Source organism: Ambystoma mexicanum, chromosome 10, assembly GCF_040938575.1.
Source record: "Ambystoma mexicanum isolate Mex_15411 chromosome 10, UKY_AmexF1_1, whole genome shotgun sequence".
In the NCBI taxonomy this organism is placed as follows: domain Eukaryota; kingdom Metazoa; phylum Chordata; class Amphibia; order Caudata; family Ambystomatidae; genus Ambystoma; species Ambystoma mexicanum.
Window position 1 is genome coordinate 531,007,668 of NC_090932.1, and position 12,800 is coordinate 531,020,467.

The window sequence follows — 12,800 nt, forward strand, 5'->3', positions numbered from 1 at the left end:
GCATCACATGCTAGTAAAATCCACTTTAGGGCACTTACCTGTCCAAAACAGTCTCCTTCGGAAGTGGTTCTAGAAGTCTATGCATTTCCGTATATAGTTTCAGCCTCTGCTATTTTTATATGCTGAATGAAGTTTTTTAAGTCGTCTCTTGTTGTAATGTAGCGTTTGTGTTTTTCAGTTGATCATCCTGCACAAGTGGACGCAGAGCCCATCCATCTGGACCCCGAAGCTGAGGTAATGGGATCATTATGGGGGTAAACTTCAAGTGATCTCTGCTGGATGTATCCATTTGTGCGTGGTCCTCTTCCATTTAGAGATTTGGCCAGATTTTCTCACACAGTTCTAGTGTTACACGTGGTCTGATAAATAGCAAGTAGACCTATCCACTCCAGGTTTCATTGCTGATCTCGGAAAGCTTTGGTTCTTTAACGTGCTCGGGGTCACTTAACTGTTTAATGAAGGATATATAGCTTGCATTTATATGGTCCCATGGGGCAAGCTCATCCAAGGAGCAGGTAACTACTCAATAAGGCATGCACTCCTTTACATTTTTTTTTTGTTTTTTTTGTTTCAACATTCGGAAGCTTAAAGTCAAGAGAATTCAGATATGGTATATTTAGAAAAATACATTTTCTTCTGCATGTGAGTGTATGTGTATGTGTATGCGCGCATTTGGAAAGTGGATTTGTCTGCTGTCTCGCTGTCATGCTTTTTGGCTGTGTTCTGCTGTGACATGCTGCCGCTGGGCTAAAGAGGCTGGACTTGGTGTTTGAATACGTGGAGAAGCGCTGATTGGACTGTACTAATCCCGCCTCTAAAACCTGAAAACAAAAAAAGGAAGGTGTGCACGTGCATTTGGAAAGTACATTTGTAAGTGGAATTGCCTGCTGTCTCGCTGTCTAGCTGGAGAGCAGGGCGTGTGGAGTAAATTCTACTTATACAAAGTAAGACACAAAGTGTAAAAAAAAAAGGGGGGGGTCTTCATTGTGGGCTCTAATATTATAGATTAAAAAGGAAAAACGGGTGATTGAGCACTGACCAGGAGCATCAAGTACAAGGGTAAGAGGTATCTGATATTGCTGCTTTACTGTGTACGAAGCAATAGGGAAGCACATTTTTTACCTAAGTTTGAAAACACCCTTTGGAAGCATACATTGCTAAGTAGCTTGATGCTTTTGTTATAAAGTTAAGTGTATTCTCAAGCAGACTAAAGTGTGTTGGTTTCATATCATTTTACAGTGAAAGAGGCCATTTGGTGGCGTATACAAGTGAATAGTAGGTTCTTAACAGTGCTAAAATGGAAAAGGGACCATATACTTTGAAATCTGGCATGCCGGTTGTGAATATTTCATTATTTAAAGAAGGAACCACTTTGAACCCAAAAGACACTGTGGTAAACCCGCACACACCAATGCACTGACCGCTAAAGAAAAAGGTGATAGCTCGCCTAGGTGATAGGAAAATGGTGAATAAAAACAGGAATCGTTTGACTTTGAAGGGGTCTGACATCCGCTTATATTATAATCAGAATGTGGGCCTGGGGTATGAAACCAGTCAAACGCAGCAGATGAAAAGTAGTCTTGCAAGTCAAGACAAACTCCTTGAGTTGAATACCCGACTTGACATTGAAGCAGCCGTGATTAAAGCCAATGTGCCAGCGATGTTACGTTCGGGAGTTGGTAATATGATATCAGACACCACTACGGAGAACGAAAGTAAACGTTGTGAGGATGATAAAGTACTGACATACAAAACCCTTGAAAAGATTGTTGAGTCCTCCCAAACTCTGTTCTGTGGAGTCACAACGGACTAAGAGAAGCCTACCAGCATTTGCATATCACAGGACAAGTAGATGAGAAAGCGATCAATTTCATGAATTTGATCTCTGCCTCTGTCAATGAAGAGGAAGTTGTATTTGTCCACTCTAACACGGGGGACTTAATGCAGGTAGATAATCTGTCACCAATTCAAAGGCAAAATCCCAGCAATTCCATCATGCCGAGATTTGAGGAGGAGAACGTAACGGAAACACAAGTGAGTCGAAAGACCAAAACCTCCTTGGACTTTTCCGAGTGTTCAGAAGAAGCTTTTGTAAATTCACTTTTTTGTTCCCCCAACTCCCAGGCAGCCGACAAAATCTTGTGAAGGATCTCGATCATTGAGGTCTGCTGAAAATTATGCAGAGGAGGCCATAGGCTAGGCAGATGCGAGTACGACTTTATTGGCCATGAATACAGCTTTATCTTTAGCCAAGTTATACGAAGCTATGGATCAAAAGCTAAATTATCAGACTGTACTACTAACTAAATTAACAAATCAAAATAATGGCGTCCAGGCAATGGGTGAAACAAGAGTGTCGACCGCAGTATGAGATATTTAGACACTGCGGGTCAAAAGACTCGGAGGCTCGGACTGAATTTCTACATGAACAAAGAAATAAGACATTACTGCAGTTGAAACAGTTTAACTTCAGTGGGGTAACTCTCCTTAAAGAACATGTGGAAGCTTCAAAATTACAACCACAGAATGGTGTAAATTGTGATAGTGGTGGGCAGCACAAAAACAATATAAATAGAGATAATTCTTGAGGATACTATTAGTGAGAAACAAAATGAGCTGCTTAGTGTACCCCTAAAAATGCATAAAGGGCATAACCACCACACTAAAGAGAGGCAAGCACCGTAAAATAAGACAAAAAGGGCAATTGCCGCTGAGAAGGCCTGTAAAGTCAGGGTAAAAAATACACATTTTGAAGATGACAAATGCTGCAAAAGTAACTACTGAAAAGCCAAAGGTGGGCGATGAAAGTAGTGGTCAATTGTTACTTCTGGCTGAAAGTAACAAAGATAGTCGCCCCTAGTTTGTTTTACAAACCATTAAATGATCTAGTGGCTGAAGAAGCTGCTATGAGGGAGAAAGAAAGACCCTAATCCCAGATACCCCTGATTGTTGAACCTTTAGAGCCAAGGCTGAGTGGGTTAACTGAGGATCAAATGAGAGATGAAATAAATATGACTGTAGAACGATACATGGCCAATAGGCTAAATCAGAATACTCAAATTGTAATGGAGAAGGAGGCCCAAAAAAAAATCTGACATACTGTTCCTCAGTGGGAGGCCCTAAACCCAACTTGACAACTTCAAGTAGGAAGCCATTGGATACCGACAATATGAGGTAATCCTTGCAATGGAAAAAAAATATGAATACGATTAAAGATTACAAATTTATATCGAGAGCAGTTGCACAAAACAACCATTGCTTCCTATTGGAATGAGACCACCCATTCCAACAGTTTGATTTGAATTGATCAAGTATTATAAAAATCTGTAAGGAGATACCCCATTTGAGGAATATAACAGCGTCAGATATCGACAGAGTGGAGTTTTTGGACGATCAAGAGCTTTCTCGATCCCAAATCTACATCCGTTCGACATTTGTGGACCAATGTTTGGGAAACTCTTCTGATGATTCAAGTAGATAACTAGAAATAGATGACAATGTAGAGGTGTCTCGTGTGGAAAGCAAGCATTTGCGTAATGAGGCGCATAAGCGCCAATTATGTAGGGCAGATAATGAAATTAGGCCCAATTCATATCGCATCATCACCCCGGGAATACATTGTGGTAGACGCATAATGGCACGCTAGAATTTGGATTCTATTAAATTAAGAAATCCAGAGGGAACAATTTGCGTTTCTAAGCCATAAAGAATAGTTGGGACAACATTTTGATTACAATATACGAGAGCTGCTTTAATTGAAAATTTGCCATATTTGGCAACAATTATTCGTGTTTGACAGATTGCCAGAGATAGCTTCTGTTCTTATTCAGCTGCGACTATAATGTAGGACAACCGTCAAAAATAACGCCCAAATAAACATAGTTTGGAACTATCTTTATGGGCGTTCCCTCTATTTGCCATTCTAACAAATGCTTGCGTAGACCTTTAGGGACAAACGTAACAATCTGTGTTTTAGCAGTATTTACTACTAATTCATTTTCTTTGAAGTAGCAGCAAAGTACTGACAACAGATTGCGTAAGCCACTGGGTGTTTTTGACACTAGGACAAGATCATCCGCATACCATAATGCATTGATTTTGACACCGTTTAGTTTCGGTGCATCAGCCATTATTTTGCTAAAATTCCAGCGTACGTCATTAATAAAAAAGTTAAACAGGGCTGACGCTAAACTGCACCCCTACTTCAACCCTCTGTGCGTGTAAACTGGAGATGTTAGAAGGCCCTCAGCATTTAATCTTACAAAGACCTTGGTTTTTGAATGAAGAGCAAAAATGATATCAATAAGAGTAGAGGGACACTCCGCCTTGATTAATTTATCAATGAGTTTTGGTCGTGATACCGAGTCAAAGGCTGAGTTTTAAGTCCAAAGCCAAGTGCAATTTCTGGTATGACTCCGACCTAGCAGAGCTGAGAGGAAATGGATGACTTCTTTTCCATCCTCTGACAAACTGGCCTGTCGCCTGCTCCAAAGGCAATACTGACTCTGTCCTCACCAAGAAGAAAGTCCACATTCAAGCCTGTGTCTCTGCGGCATCTAACAACTCGGCCAAACTCTTTAAAATCTGCAAGGAGCTGGCCAACCCTGCTGCAGTCTCTACCCCTCCTGTTGTGTCCCAGGCTCTTTGCAGTTCCCTTGCCTCTCACTTTATCTCAAAAACCGAGGACATCCTGTCCACCCTCTCCTTCCCTACCCCTCCTCTCCCCTCTCTGTCTGTGCTTGCTGATCCTACTTCAGCCACCCCCCACCCTCCGTCTCGTCCTTTCCTCTTTTCTCCCCTGATGAGGTCACAAGTCCGGTCTATGAAAGCCTTGTCAAAACAGGTTCATCCCTGTTCCTCTAACACCATCAAGGACCACATTGATACCCTTGCTCCGGCCCTTGCCGATTTTTTTTCAATCTCTCCTTTGCCTCAGGATCCTTCCCCTCCCTTCTGAAGCACTCAATTGTGCATCTTCTTCTCAAGAAACCCACAGCTGATCCTTCTTGTCCGGCTAACTATCACCCAATTTCCATTATTCCCTTTCTGGACAAACTGCTGGAAAAGCTGGCCATGGCCATCTCTCAGCTTAACCTTCATTCCGATTCTGTTGGCTGTCTCCATGACCACCAGTCTGGCTACAGAGCTGCCAGAAGCACGGAAACTGCTCTCATGAACATCCGTGAAGATCTGCTCTCCAACCTTGACTCTAACATTCCCTCTGTTCTCATCCTACTTGATCTCTCTTCTGCCTTCGATACGGACAACCATACCAATCTGCTCAACCGTCTCTGTGATAACCTGGGTATCACTGATCAGGCTCTGGCCTGGCTGAACTCTTTCTCTCTGATCGACCCTCCCAGGTCCAACTTAGGTCCTTCCTATAATCTATCTCCCTCCCTACCTGCAGTGTTCCTCAGGGGTCTAATCTCTTGTCCTGGCTTTTCAACCAATACCTGGCAACTCTTGCCCACTGCATTGCCATTTTCTGCTCAGATTTCCAGTGCTATGCTGACACAACTTATTTCAGGCTGCCCTCGGCCCCCTCCTCTCCTTGTCTCATTGCCTAACTGCCATTCAAGATTGGTGTGCCGCCAACGATCTTTGTCTGAAGGCCAGCAAGACGGAGATCCTCCTCATCGGCACACCTTCACCATCCTTTCCCCTCACTGTCTGGCTGGCCTCCCTTGGCCCTCCTGCTAACCCACTTGCGAGGCTCAGAACCTCGGTATATTTGACTCCACACTTTCCTTCTCCGCCCACATCTCTGATGTCTTTAATCAGTCAAACGTCCTACTGCACCTCCTCAGAGGTACTCTTTCTTCTCCTTCCCCAAGAAGCTCACTGTCTCCCAAGCTCTGGTTCTCTCTAGGTTGGAGAATTGTAACAGCGTAACAGCCTCCTTCTAAATCTACCTGCCGCTACTCTCTGCAACTAATCCAGAACAGGACTGGAAGACTTGTCCTTGGCCTCAAGCCCTGGGATCGTATCTATCCAGCTCTGAAATCTCTCCATTGGCTCCCAGTGGATTTAAGGATTAAATTCAAAACCCTCTGCATTGTCCACAAGACTTTTGGGGGCCTGGGTCCAAAATACCTTCAGCTATCCCTCTGGAAATACCTCCCCTCTCAAGCTATTCGCTCCTCTAACTCCCTCAGGGTCAGTCGTTTGTCAAAGAAACCAGCTCGGGGTAGATCTGTCTTCGGCTGGGTCCTCCCTCTGGAACAGCCTCCCTGCCTCTCTGAAACTTGAGGAGAACCATTTCTGGTACCCGAAGCACCCCAAGACCTTCCTCTTGCTACTGCCTTCGCCCCCCCCACATCTCCCCTGCTGATCTGTTCTCTCTCGGCACCGTGCACCTGGCCACCCTCTGTCCTCTGGACCCAGATACCTGCTCACCCTGCCACCCTCCTGCACTGCCTCTGGCCCACCCCTTGCACTGGGGTCTGTATCTGTACCCATACAGTCCCTGCCCCCCTTTTTTCTTCCTGCACTGATCAGACCTACTCTGTCTGCTGCCTTAAACCCATCACTTGCAGGCTGCACTACCACTGCTTGTTGCCTTTATTATTTATCTGTTTCTCCTTTGCTCCGCACTTTCCACTTCTACCCCCTTCCATGCACCTTTCCTCTCTCCCTCCCATGCACTTGCGCGTTCTCATTGTCTCTGGGCCTAGTAAGATCATTTTTTTGTTCTCCCCTGTCCCCCTCCCTTACCGCGCTCTGAAACCACTTGTGTACACGCGCGATAGAAATAAAATATCAATTGAATTAAATACTGATCTCTGAAGACCCTCCATGAGTGCTTCAACCTTCTGGACCGCTAGGTACAACTGGTCCCGACGTCTTCTGGTACCCAAGCAAGTTGGAGCCCCCTGAAGTGTCCCTGGACTAACCAGCCCCAGATTGGGCTACCGCGACAGAAGCGCTGACTATCCGAGTTTCGGTTCTGAACTCCATGGGTCTTCAACGTGTGCGATAAGAGGTCTTCCTGCGTAATGTATGCTCCCTGCCATCGACCTGAGATAGGGGGCCTCATTCGACCGCAACAACTGTGACTGGTGTCCCTGTAACCTGCTTTCCTGCGCCTGCTCTAGTGCCCAGAAAAGTACAGCAGTGGTGGTTCTTGCATTGTAGCTCGAAGAAGTTGCACCAATCTTCCATCCACAGCTGGAACTCTTCGTGCACACTCTGCTCCTGGATACCAGCGACTGGAACCAAACGTGGGGAAGCTTACCTCGGGTGACCCTCTGGCGACACGCCAAGTCTGAAGAGAAACGAGTATGAGTGGTAAGTTGTAGCGATTCTCATCTGCTCCCCTATCTTCTCCCTTGAAAAGTTTGCATAACCTTTACACTTGTTTGGCTTTGGCACATCTTGTTGCTAAAAGCCCTCAGAAAGCTGGGACCTGTTTTATTCACTAGAATACTACTTCATCTAACTTTTGGACCCATCTTCAAGTCCCCGGGACCCGTCCTATTTTTTTTCTCAACTCTTAACTACTGGAAAACTTTGAAACTTTGGGCACAAGGCATCATACAATTTTGGACTTCTAAAGTAAGATTGTGAATATTGTGGACAATAGGTGCTAACCTAATCGCTTGCCTTCCTATACAGGTATTGGGGGTGGGTTTGTTTTATTTTGCACCAACTACAATGACTATGTATGTTTTATAGTGTTTAGTATTGTGTGATATTACTTGCCAATAGTAATTTTTAATATTTTTTCGAGGTCTATAATGTGTTATTTTTGTATAACTGTTTAAGTGTAATCCTTGATGTTTCACTGTGTGGACTCATTGGGAACCCCTCCCATCCCCCCCTCCCCCATTCGCCTCTCCCGAGATTTAACCTTGGCCTCTCTCCATGCTTTCTTGGTAGGTTTGGCTAAACTCCCAGTTCACAATAACAAGGGTGGCCTCTTAAACATTTGTCCACCAGGCCAGAGTTTAGAAATCCACGTTAACAATATTGCTTTGCACCTAGTTACTCATGCACATTAAAAGATGGTTTTACCCCTTCAGATCAGGCAGTAGTTTTTTCCTGTGGCACTACGAGTGCTACTGGTCCAAAAATAATCATGGAGCTGTGGGAGTGTAAAGATTGGACATGTTCCAATGTATCTGTTTAATATTTTTAGTTGGAAGTGTTTTTATTTCCTATTCTTTTTTTGGCAAAATGTATCTAGTTTTAGGCAGCAAAAGTGGCTACACCCCTTATCTCTAGGGCTGGGATTCAATTGAAGTCCATGGAGAAAAGTTTTACATTGTTTTGCCTAGCACCCTTGTTAATTAATGGTTTGTTTTGATTATGCAAGAAATAAATGTCTTCTCTGTCCACTGGAACTGGATGAATTGAAGTGCTGTTTAAAAAAATATCGACTTGGAGGGAGGTCAAATAAACCAGCATTGCTAAAAGCAACAGTTTGGGTGCTTTTGTGTTACACTGCCGTAATGATACAGCCTAGCCACAAAATGTTAACAGATTGCACAATGGTGCGATTATCTGATCATGTGATAAGTGCCTGGCAAATGCTTATACTCTAGCCAAAAATGTTAGCTTTGTCATTGCTGCTTTTAACAGGACTTCAGTGCAAGAAAGGCACACTTGGTTGAATTATTTTATTAAACATGTAGCATATTTACAGCTGTGATTAAGCCATTAGCTCTTAGCAAACGGCATAGAAATAATAATGACATGCCAGAGTTGCTGTTAGATCCAAGGATGTGTTTGGGGCATATGGCGGGCGTAGATGGCCATGGGCAGTTAATGGTTGGGAAATTACCAAATACCCACAAGCTATATGTCCCTCAGGTCATCTCTCTCCTGTCTGTACTCTTATATAACAATTCAGCTTATAAGTGGCTCTTAAGCATCACATAGTAGCAAACACACAAAAGGCAGGGGGAAGTTAATCATTTGGTTTGCATTACTCCAGAATCTTGCACACCAGATTAGTGTTTTCTGATCATTTTGAGACGTGCTTCATAAACGATTGCTGTAAGGATGTTGCTTGTAGTATTTTGCGATGGGCATAAAGCTGATGCCGCTCCACTGACCATTGGATGGTGTGTTTGATTTGTGTTTAGGCTTTTTTCTTTTTTTTTTTTTAAAACCATAAGGCATAGGATGATGCAGAGGCTTGCCCCCTCGGGGCAGGGCAGCAAATAAGTGGCGTGCCATGTGTACCATTCCGTTGGTGATTATACGAAGTCTCATTGCATGGACTGTTTGAGGGAATTTTCTGGATTCCCCCTTCATGGACTAGTGAATTGAGGCTTATTTTCTCATAAGCGCACAGCCAGTGTCCTTGATTCCAGAGCAAGTTAGGATGGCTTGATGTGATTGTTAGGGGGATATATCAGTCTGATGCTTAATACCCTTTCTTAGAGAAATCCCCAGCACTTTTTCTGAACTTCTTTCATGTTCTCCTGAATGAGGGGAGCCTTTTTTCCCCTCATTAATTTCATCTTGCTCTGATCATGGGAACCCTGTTCTTTGTGTTTTACTTTGGTTTATGGAGGCATGATTTCGTCCATATTTTTTTTTTTTTTGAGGCATCTGTATTTCACTTTTGCAGCACACACTATATACTTGCAGTGTTGCTGGGAGCCCTTTAGGTTCTCCTTTTTATATTCTTTAATATTCCTTCAGAACTACTGTTCTTAAGGTAAGGGGGATACTTTTTATCCTTAACTTTTCATTTTGAGAGATCAGCACACACCACCCTGTGTCGAGGGTTTACCTAGTATACCTTTTCTCTCGGATCCTGTAACAGATCTCTTACAGTAACAACCCTATAGTTATGGCTGGTTGCAGTGGACGTGTTCTACTGACCTTTGTGCTATTGTTACCCGCAGACTGTATTCACAGCTGCGGCAATGCCCTGGTGCATTGTATTTGTTCCACCATGGTGGCGTGTTTTTTTAAAATTTTATTTATTTATTTATTTATTGCAATTTCCTGTGTGGTTGTTCTGTCTTAGTCCTTGTATGATCCTGGGAGGGGGAGGTCCTGATTTGAGTTTTGTCCTCAGCAGGAATGTTTGTGTAGCTTGCTGAGGCTCCAATGTGTCTGTGAGGACAGGAAGCACAGAAGGATCTTGAAACTACGCTGTCCTTTGTCTTCTAATGTGCCTGAAAGGAACCAGTTGGGGACGGGGGGTGGGGGGGAAATCTGGCTGTCTGTCCTAATTGGACAGCCACCCTCCTCTTTCTGTAAACTGCAGGGAGAGTTTGCAGTGGATGAGTTTGAAATCCTAATAAAAGGTGAAATTCCTGAGGCAGAAGCCAAGTTGACCACTGGAACAGAAAATCTGAACAAGACAACCAGAGAGGCCTGCAGCCCTTTCCAGTAACTTTGAAGAGACAACTGCTGTCCTGAAACCATTTCTGAAAAGACTGGGGAGCTCCGAAGAGGACTCCTTCCCTTTGGCTGGTGGAACCCATTGACCATAAAACAACCTGCAGAACGAGCTATCCCTCGACGTGAAGTGACCTTCCTGGGCTGCAAACCGCCAATACCAGGGGATCTCTGACCCAATTGCAGTGCATCTTCACATGCCTGAATACTTGCAGAACTTTGGTGAGCTCCAGCTAGACCTCCAGAGACCAGATCCCAGTCCTCCAAGTCCCCTCAACAGGGTGCAGGACCGAAGAATCAAGGCGGAATGACTGGGTGGTAAACGTTCATCATTGGAGCTTGTAAGAAGGTGCCAAAACTGCAGACTGTCGTGGTAGTATGAAGAATTTCTTGCTGTGTCCCTTCTCTCAAACTCTGCTGCAAGATCCCTTCCAGAGTATCTCCATTCATCACCACGACCAAGGAACAGGAGGCCGATTCCACCATGAAAGAATCTAGCTTCATGTTCTTAATCAGTCCTAAGGCACTGTAGGGCTTGGGGTACTACTTACTTGAAGCCGTTTTCACTCCTGTTACTAGAGTGCTGATTTTGGTGTTTGGGTGTTCACCCATACCGTTTGCCCAGGCCCAAGGCTTGTGCGCCTATAGGAAGCCCTTTCAAAGGTCCCTGATAACCTTCTGACCAACAAAAGCATTCTATTAATTTATAATCTGAGTATCCTTTGGAACTTTACCTTGTCTGCATTCCCTCCAAACTGACTCTGAAGAACTCGCAACTAGTTAGGGATGGACTGCTAAACGCCCTGTAGCCCATGAAAAGTATTATACGCTTATTAAAGTATTTAACTGCTATTGCTGAATAACCCTTTTTATTCCTACAACAGAACATTTCTTGAGTGACTATAATCAGTGATTTTACTTATCATTGAACTGTGTTCATAACTGGTGCAATTCATTGCTATTGGTTTACTCGCCTGAAGTATTGCTGAGATTTTCTATTGTGTTGATTAGTTTAAATAGCAAAATACATGTCTATTTTACTAGAACTATGTGTGTGAGAGCTTCTTTGGGCCCATGTATTTACTGAGTTCTTTGTACCTTCCTACAGCACACGTCCTCCTCCTAAAATAAGCCTGGCTGCTCTGCCATTCTACTGAACCTTTGGGTAGTACAGACATATATTGAGCGGTTGGGCCTACATAGTAAGGGATTGGTTTATAGAGTCTCACCTGTTGGTAAACCCTAAGAAAACTCCCTTAACACTGCTTCATTCATGAATGTTAAGGGTGCTGCACCATAATACACCAGAGCAATCCAGGTCATTGGAAGACGCAGTAACCCTGAAATGGAAACTGTTTGCCATAAAGATGTGTGGTAGACTGAAGGCCTCCTGTAGTGTGATGGACTGGTTTTAATTTATTTTTGTCCTGGTATATAGCAAATGGGAACTGTAGGATGGATTTGGAGAGGATCTGCTTTTTGGGTTTTGCATTTGTGGCACTGTCTGGTCCTTGCCATTCTTCACTTAAGCAATTGAGGGGTCCCTTGGAGGTGTGCACTTGAATTACCTCTTGCTTGTTTGCCTGATGGAATAGTCCATGATCTTGTTTCCTCCAGATAGGCCTGGGATCTTCAGAGTGGGATATGAGTGACTGATCCCTTACTCTTCTACATGATAAAATGCGTCCTACTCTTCTGTTTCAGGATGTCGACTTAAGCCACTTGCAGATCGGAAAAATTGAAGGTTTTGATGTGTTGAAAAAAGTTAAGGTGAGTAGGGCAACATTAACCTGGAAGTGTGGGGGAATAGTTGTTTCTCAGTAGATATTTCCAAATGTAACCTTTGATTGCAGTTAATTTTCCCTGCACATTTGGCCCTTTGCCGTTTCGGAAAGATCACCTTTATTGCAGTAATGTACTTATTCCTAAGCCTTTTCCACCTTGACCTTTTATAGGGCTTCCTGATGGGTGTGAAAGCAGTACATTTTCCATGTACATGTAAGTCTTGGTTTAAGAGAGCTACTGTAGGGGATTGATCTGAGATGACCATAATTCAGACTTTAGACATTCAAATCTGATAATCGCCCCTGTTGCCTAGCCTCAGTAGTCCACAGTAACATTTTCTACTGCTATGCCCTTTCCCTTTACCCAGTCCTTGCGGGCATTAATCTGGTCTGATGCTAGATCCCGATGCTCATACTGTAACTGTCCGATTGAAATGGTTAACTTTTTACTCTTCCACAGTAGATGCACATTTTTTTTACTGCTGGTGTTAGGCTTGTTTTGTGTTCGTTGGTGGGTGAGCGCACCAGTCAAACATTATTTTTAGAATCAATCTTTGGCCAGATTCTGAGGGGCCACCCTATTCTGGTGAACAGGACGGTTAGGGTAGATTTCTCTTTGTGAAATCCAAATTCCCTGCGAGACGACTCGCACAT

At 43.7% G+C, this 12,800-nt stretch overlaps 1 protein-coding gene across 2 annotated transcripts in view; it reads left to right on the top strand.

Annotated features, from left to right (window-relative positions):
* PPP1R7 (protein phosphatase 1 regulatory subunit 7) overlaps positions 1-12,800 on the top strand; it is a 735,538-nt gene that overhangs the window by 148,389 nt on the left and 574,349 nt on the right. For both annotated transcript variants that reach the window (XM_069618102.1, XM_069618103.1), the window contains 2 exons: positions 179-234; positions 12,067-12,132. In XM_069618102.1, coding sequence (XP_069474203.1) covers positions 179-234; positions 12,067-12,132 — 122 coding nt within the window. The remainder of the gene's footprint in view (positions 1-178; positions 235-12,066; positions 12,133-12,800) is intronic.